Source organism: Aphis gossypii, chromosome 1, assembly GCF_020184175.1.
Source record: "Aphis gossypii isolate Hap1 chromosome 1, ASM2018417v2, whole genome shotgun sequence".
NCBI classification, from domain to species: Eukaryota; Metazoa; Arthropoda; class Insecta; order Hemiptera; family Aphididae; genus Aphis; species Aphis gossypii.
Genome location: NC_065530.1, coordinates 14,180,261 through 14,188,861, shown reverse-complemented (window position 1 = coordinate 14,188,861; position 8,601 = coordinate 14,180,261). Strand labels below are relative to the sequence as shown.

At 26.9% G+C, this 8,601-nt stretch overlaps 1 protein-coding gene across 2 annotated transcripts; it reads right to left on the bottom strand.

The window, feature by feature from the left end:
• Positions 1 to 3,870: 3,870 nt before the first annotated feature.
• LOC114120652 (delta(24)-sterol reductase-like) lies at positions 3,871 to 6,426 on the bottom strand. 2 transcript variants are annotated; one of them, XM_027982623.2, is made up of 10 exons: positions 6,067 to 6,426; positions 5,822 to 5,977; positions 5,571 to 5,676; positions 5,379 to 5,497; positions 5,181 to 5,275; positions 4,942 to 5,113; positions 4,721 to 4,867; positions 4,459 to 4,656; positions 4,203 to 4,378; positions 3,871 to 4,104 (listed from the first exon to the last, which is right to left on the bottom strand). In XM_027982623.2, exons 1-10 carry the CDS (start codon positions 6,241 to 6,243, stop codon positions 3,951 to 3,953), a joined length of 1,500 nt encoding a protein of 499 aa, XP_027838424.2. In that variant the 5' UTR covers positions 6,244 to 6,426; the 3' UTR covers positions 3,871 to 3,950. The 2 variants fall into 2 exon arrangements, with proteins under 2 accessions (XP_027838424.2, XP_027838422.2); XM_027982621.2 differs by having other exon boundaries at positions 4,721 to 4,870; positions 6,067 to 6,425.
• Positions 6,427 to 8,601: the final 2,175 nt, after the last annotated feature.

The following is an 8,601-nucleotide window of genomic DNA, read 5'->3' as shown; positions in this document are numbered from 1 at the left end:
TACAATATAATATTTATGTAAAGCAGTAAAGCACCGCAAACCGATATTGGCTTGTTACGCCAAACGTAACACGCTATTGACTTATTCGACTAAAATATACGCTAAACACGTCGTCAAACTGTCGAATCCAGCGAAAAACAGGTGATAGAATTTTTTAGGATGAAAAAAATAATAATAAAGTACACACACATAATAGGTAATAGATAAATAATTTTTTTGTTCATACAAGCACACGATATCGGAATTTCTAAGTGTGACAGTAAGATAATATTATGTATTATTTCAGTATAAAATGTAGTTGTAATTCGTTCAACGTGAATAACTATATAAGTAAAAATCTCACGGATGTCTCGTGTGACCATTTTATTGATTATAATATAATAGTAAATAGTTATCGATACAGATTTATTTCAAATAATTATATTAGACACATTCCTCTGTTGTTTTAATTATCAAGATATACTATTATAGTAGGTTTACAAGTATAGCTAGTATTTATAAAAGTTGGTTTATTTTTTCAAATAGTAATCAAAATTATAATTTTTAATGTAGTGCGCATTTATTCTAATTTAATAATAAAACGTTTTAATTGAGTTAAATTGTTGCAATTAAAAATTATAATTAGAAGAAGTTACAAAAATAGGCAACTCTCGCCCCGTAATATTCAAGGCCAAACTTCAGATTGTTACAACATATTTATAAGCCATATTGTGTTATAATATTTGTTTTAATTAAGAAAAATGGATATATAGCGCAGAAATATAAAAAAGTTACTATCTCTGAAAAATTTTGAAATAAAAAAATACAAGGAAATTGGAGATGAGTGAGAACGAGAATGTAGGTACCTATTTAATATTTTAGTAAATTAAAAATAATTGTTAGGTATTAAAATATATTTACATAAAAAAAATAAAAAATGTATTATTTATAAATTATTAACTTCGATAAAAATAGTACCAACATTTTCAGATTACAACGACACCACAATAATAAAAGTTTGTCGGTCAATTCATGCGAATAGCAAATGCCGAGAATCACAGCGCTCGCGTTGTTGTCAATTTTAGACCATATAATAAATTCATATACGTAATATATTCAATTACCTATAACAAAGTTATTTTTGAAAAGCATAGTTTTTTGTGTAAATATTTTTTCAAATAAAATAAATACAAAATTGGATTAATAATATATCATTTTATATTTCTTTGAAATATAAACACATTACACTATAAGGTAAAAGAGAACTAGTTGAAAAATAAGAACAATTTTTATACTCAAAACAGTTTTATACTCGTGAATAAGAGAATTCGCAGAATTTTGATTAAGGCGGTAGGAAGAGATCCTTTAATTTCAAAAGCCGCTTTACTTATACAATATTAATCCCTTTTGCATCAATACATATTTCAACAGCGCGAGACCGTTTTTACGGTTTCGAATAATAAGAAACAAACACAAAATTTTACGCATTTCAATAGAAAAATTTTAAGCAAATAATAATAATATGTGCACTGCTGTTTCGAATATTGCGCCGGACAGATGGACGAATTAATAAAAAAGCACATGCCCGATATAAACGACGGTAATTATTATACCCGTTTGGTTTTTCTCTTAATATAATATACATTTAAAAATTTTAAATTCCGGGATACGAAAATAAAACAAAGCTAAAACCGTTTGTTTTTATTTTTTTTTCTTAAGATTTTATGTGCAAACCGAGAATAAAATATCTAGAACGAAAAGACAAAAATCAACGATGAGAAATAAGAAGAAAGATATTATGAAGAAGATAGACGTCTTCTGAACCGATGTCGTCCAAATGCGTCGTAGTATTATTGTTATTACACCGAAACATCATCTTAAATGGTCGTCGTTCGATGTCAGCGATAGTACTATATCCGTTCCCCTTTGCGTTTTATGTGGTACGACGGAACTCATATTACACGCGTCGTGTGATAAATATTCCGATCTGTTCGTTAGTGGCGCTCGGACTGTGTGTGTGTGACGTCGAGTGTAACTTAACTGATTTTTATGGGTGGGTGAGAAATTTGAGGTACAAAAATAAAAACTCAGTCATTTACATACCTACTTATAGTTTTAAATTTCATATTATAAAAAGTATAAAATATACATTTAATTTTACAAGTGTGTGTTCTGAGAGGACGCTGCATGTGCGCATGTGCTGTGCTAGCTGTAAGAGTCTTGACATCGCCAGTTTTACTTTCAGTATAATCCATTTTAGTGTATTATTTTTTACAATAGAGTAAATTTACCTGCAGTTGTCAGATTTAAAAATATATATTATTTATTTTTATTATAGTCTACTTCCTTAAAGTTTTTTTTTTAATATTTTAATTTTGAATCAAGTTATAAGTATCTTTTTTAATATTAAAATATCAAAAATAACCTATGTGGGTCTTAAATTATATTCTTACTTTACATTTTTTATGACGTGCAAAAATATAAATAATAATCATTATTCCTAATTAACAGTGTTTTATGCTAAATATGTTGCTGTTATACTCGAGGTACGTGTCTCTATGATAGACATCTTTAAAATTACATCATTATACATGGATTGTTCTCTTGAAACAGTAAGCAATCTATTAGTAGTTAACATTCATACATTGATTAAAAGTAATGTTTTTGAAAATATTTTTTTTAGCATAACAAAATAATGTTAAATTTAAAGTCATTAAAAAACAACATTTTTAAAATGTATATATATACAGAAGTTATCGTTTTTATTTAAAATTTATTATTAGAAGTTGAATGTATATTTTCTTTTTTTAGGAATACTAATTCTTAGAAATTGAATTTTGAACGAGTGTTTAAATTAATACCCTTGCTAAAAAAATTTATTTACTAGTTTGCTTTTCTAAATTTAAAATAAATACTTTATTCAAAAATCGATTTATACACATAAGAATTCCTCTGCAATATATTCCCGCTTCTAAATATGAAATTACAAATATATTATCATTCAAAAAAAGTAAAAACTTAAAAATAAAATAAATTATAAGCATTTTTTTTCAAAAACATCACGTAACTTTAAAGTTCAAAGTAAAAGTAATATATTCATATATTACAATATTGTCTGGGATCAGCCTGAAACAACACTGTCATAAAAACTGTGTCGAATATGTAGGTAAACGGATCGGCGCGAAACATCAAATAAAAAAAACATGTCTTGAAACGGTTTGGCGTACATATCGACACAGTTATACCATTGTGTTTCAAGTGCTACGTCGTTTCGGAAAAACTCAATGTTATATTACATATAAGAAGGGTTATGTTACCTATGATTAAAAAGCCAAGGCATGAGTTACAGCATTGTTTATTTTATCATAATAGTATTATTTTAAATTAACGATCAAGATTTCATGGTATTTGATAAGCAACAAAAAATATAAATATTTAATTTAATATGACTTTCCTTGTTAGGTAGTCTATACGAATTCAGTATTATAAATCTATAATTATTCAATATTATATACTATATTATTTTAGTATAATTATATAAATCATACGTACAATAGAATAGTATAACATTGAATTTTAAATTATTTGTAAACCAACATTTGCAAAAAAACAAATAATAGATAATTATTTTTTGCAAGTAACCATTTCAACGGAAATTTTACTGTTAAAAATATTAACTGCAATATTATACTATTATTTTAAATCGTTGACGGAAATAATGTTGATAAATTTGTTTTTTATATTTGTTAACAAATTCTTATCTGTTGGTACCATTTGAATTACGATCGATAACGAATCAGTTTACTTTTTACTTTTTAATCATACTTCTTCTTGGAAAAAAGAGGTTACATAATATAAAATATGTAAATATCAACATTTATAAAGGCACGATTTGTTCATAAAATATGAATAGTTAAAATATAATAATAATTTTATAAATCAATTTTTATTTAATATAAATTAAAAATGTATTATATTCTAACTTTCCTATTTACTTTGTCGTATACTTCTGGAAAGTTTGATTCACACCCAAGATGTTGTCTTATTCGGTCGTACAATCGATGATCAAACATTGTCTTGAACTCATCTATGTTTAAATATGTACCTCCGTACATCATCTTAAATCTAAATAAAATGGAAAAATAGTTTCAAATTAAGTTGGGTTTATTTTAAGTAGTATTAAATATTCTAAAAAACATAAATATTTATAAAATATGTCTAACCCTTTTAATTTGAGTACGAATATTTCTAAATCTCTTACAATAGTCGCGTTATATTCGGAGACTTTAGGCTCACCATATAAGCCAATATCAATATACATATCGTCTACTGTTGTATGTGAATGCATAAGACCTTTTCCTGGACGCAAAACTGCTGGGCACACCCAAATCGGATAAATCTAAAATTAATCAATCATAATTTATATACTGTATTAATTTTAGTGGTAATAATAATTAGGTATCAAATATTGTTAGTTACATTAAGAGTTGTATGAAATTGTTGAACAGATTTTTTTAAAGTAGAAATTGGTAGTATGAAGTCATCTATAAAATGATGTTTATCATACAACTGTTTGATTGTATCTGTTTGTGTCAATTTTAATAAAGCCACTTTTGCTGGCATCAACCATCCTAGTAGATAACGAAAAACTGGATGATTACCGAAAGGTATTATATCCTAAACATATAGATCATATATTAATTAAAAACACAATTAATGTTTTTAATAATTTTTTAGGGACCTGAATTTCCCAAAATAATGATTTATTATGTCTAAAATAATAATCTTTTAGTGGAATGTATTCCTCGCCAATTTTCCATGTCAATAAAAATGATTCGACGTGTTTGAAAAACCATGGTTTGTAAAATCGACCAATTCTGTTCACGTTCTTCTAAGTAAAATAAGTAAAATACATTTTTCTAAATAATAATAATTATAAATAATATTTTTTTTAAGAATTACTTTAGTGTCTTTATGGCCATCTGTCATTTTTCCAGTCATCAAAACTCCCTCGTCTTTGTTGTATATTAAAAGCTCAACAAAATCGTTATGCTCTAAATCATTAGTTTCCACTATCAATTTAGACTCCATTTTTTCCAAAGTACGAATTGGACGGTACTTAAGTTTTACATATCTAAATTATTAAAAAACGGTTTCTTACTTTAAATAATAACCAAATTATTGATTTTAAGAACGTATACTTTTTCGCTGGTATTATTTGAATATCGACCGCTGTTAAAAATCCCAAAGTGCCATACGAATATGGTACGGATTCAAAAATGTCTGTGTTCACGGACTGTGCATAATCATCAATTAAATTACATCAAATAAATAACTATGTATTGGATTTTATGCATAAAAAAATTAAACATTTAATTAAAAATGAATAGTAACTGAACCTTTGAACATATAATCAAATCACCGTTGGCCGTAATGAGTTCGTAACGTATACATGATTCGTGAAATATTCCGAATTTGTGCGATGACGATTCCAATCCAATTCCCATAACGAGACCGCCTAAATATTTAAATCAGTTGTGAATTATTGTTTCCAAAATAAAACAATATTGGATTGTTACAACTATTTATACCGATGGTTAGATCTTCCATATCTAAGGCCACGGGCACCGTCCAACCGGATTCAATCAAAATGGGAATCAATCGCCCCATGGTAATACCCGGCTCTACTCGGACTATCTAATGCACATTAGTTTGTAATAATATAGTTATTAGAATCAAAAATACTATGATGCTTAACGTCACATCAACATAGGTGCTTTGGGTAAATACTTGAATTTTATATTGTTGTATAATGAACAATATTATTATCTAGATTGCTTACTCGTAAATTAGCATCGATCGAAATGATTCCATCCAGATGTACATTTATATTGAACATGTATTTTTTGTAAATCATGTCAGCTATAGTCATACTCCTCCAACTTGGTCTAGCCGTACACATAACTCGGTCGGGAGCATGTTGATTTCGATGTCGGATCTACAAAACAAATTATCGGTACGATTGCAGCGGGTACCATATTATATTATATAGGTACGTGCACAAATTATTTAACATCAGACGCTCACCTGACGTTGAATATTGCTAACATTTTTCTCGTGTTCCAGTCCGGAATGACGTGACCATAAACTTTTTTCGAACACCGACCATATCTTACCCAACACGGTACACGGCAAAAGAAAGAAAATCACGAACATCCATCGATAGTTTATCAGCACATATTCCAAAGAAGATTCGGTTTGCATATTAAGAAGTAATATAACGTATAATTTAATCGTAACCGCCAATGTCGTATTGATGTTTTTATTATTTTAATAATAACTCACGTATTTTTATATAATGTTTTCGATGAAATATACATTAAAATATAATGTACGTACTAGCGGCAATAAGTATGTGAACAATAATATAGGTATTATAAAGTGACATTAAAAATTAATATGCATAAAATTTAAAGTGTTTAATGTCTGTTTACGCATATTAATGTCAAATCATATTTGGTTTCATTATGAGATAATGATGGCTTTATCAATATTTACTAACCATTAATTGCCACTTGAAGCGAGAAAAGATTTGTATAAATTGCTACATTATACTCGTAACAATTTAATAGTATTGAAAATACTTTTATAGATTACAGAGGAACTTCGTTTAACCGTCACTTGATTAGTAATTAACTACTCCGAATAACCATAATATTTAATTATAAATATTATTAAATAAATAAAAAATTGTTATCGTTATTCAAAATTTCTGTGATGCTGAAAATATAGTTTGAAAATTCGATACACTTATTCGATAATGTATGATAAATTATATTAAAAGTTAAAGATCAATCATTTTTGTTTTATTTTCATAAAAAAAAAAAAAAAAATTCAATACATCCGACTAACCGTCTATTAGATTATTCGTCAGGGCTTTAGTCCGGTACCTGACAGATAATCGAAGTTCTATTGTACTAAATATTTACTAATAGCATACTTATAAATGTAGGAGGTACAACAATAGGCATATAAAAATATTTATGCATTTTTGTATGAAATTTCGATTTAGTAAAACTTCAAATTTTAATGACGTTTATTCTATATCCAATACAAAACAAAAATTTCCTATTGTTATATAAATTTATTTATAAATGACATTATAATGTATATTAAGCTATAAAGCTATTACAACTTTAAAATTAAAAAAATACTATTTTGAATTGAGCAATGTTCATTTTAGAATGTAATACTATTATTGGTATAATTTTCTAAGCGAAGAGATACCTAAATGTACATTGTACCTATTGATTTTACAACGATGTATAATATCGTGTGATGGTTTTACTGCTGAGTAAGTAGGTATTCTCCTCAAGCGTTTATACTTTACTTATATATTCTTTTTCTCGCTCATATTTAACTATTAAATATTACAGATAGTTTATTTTTCTAATCAATGTAAAAAAAAGTGGGTAAGTGGGTACCGCTCTGCTGTACATTAGGTGTTTTATGGATCATTATTACATATTATAGGAATGCTAAATTTGAACCCAATGATAGGTATCATTGTATACGAAAAAAGATTCTGAACGAAGATGATTTGCTAGCCTAGGATATTATTTCAAATGGTTGGTGAAAAAAGTGGTTTATGTTTTAATGGCCTGAATACACCAGAATTTAAGTTCTATTATAATTGTTATAAGCTTAACTTATGGAAAATCTCGTATTGAATTTTCAACTCTTAGCTACTTATACAAAAATTTTTATGAAATATACCTACAAAAATGTTTGCAAATATTCATGGTTTTGATGAATTTTTGTCAATATTTGAACTTCAAATGCTAATAAAAAAAATGATGGCTATGTATTCTTATAATTTTTTAATCACTATAAGAATAACTTATGAGGAACTTTTTATTAAATTTTCAAGTATTTTGATTGAGCCAAAAAAAAATTTATCGACACTTTTTCAGAAAAATTGAAAATTTCAGTTGTCTATAAATAGCTTTAAAGAAGTCAAAATAGTTTGAAAATTAAACCACGTAAAGAAAGTGCCAATCTAAATAACTGGTAACATTTTCAAGTATCTACGATTTATACTTCTTGAAAAATAACAAATATTTTAAATCGTTTGAGGATATATCGTTATCGTTACGCTATTTCGTAAAAATTTAAAATTCAAACGTACTTAAAATTTTTTCCTATTATGATACTTCGAGTTTTCTTCGTTCAGAATTGTTTTTCGTATACAATGATAACATTGGATTCAAATTTAACACTCCTATATATAATACATAATAGTGATCCACTCGGTACCTAATGTACAGCAGATCAGTACCTACCCACTTATCCGCTTTTTTGACATGTATTTGCTACATAATATTTGAATATTTCTGTATTTTACAATTTGTTATTGCTTATTTGCATATAAACGGTTTTTAAATGCATAATAAGTAATATTTGGCTTCTTTAAGAAAGTCCTTTTCTTATTTTATCTAAGAGTCTGAGACCTATCGGGACAAGTAGTAATCTGTTATTGATTAGGTTTTCGCGAACCATACATTAATCATATCACATTCAAATGACTAAAATTAAAGGTCGTTAAATTTATTATAAACGACT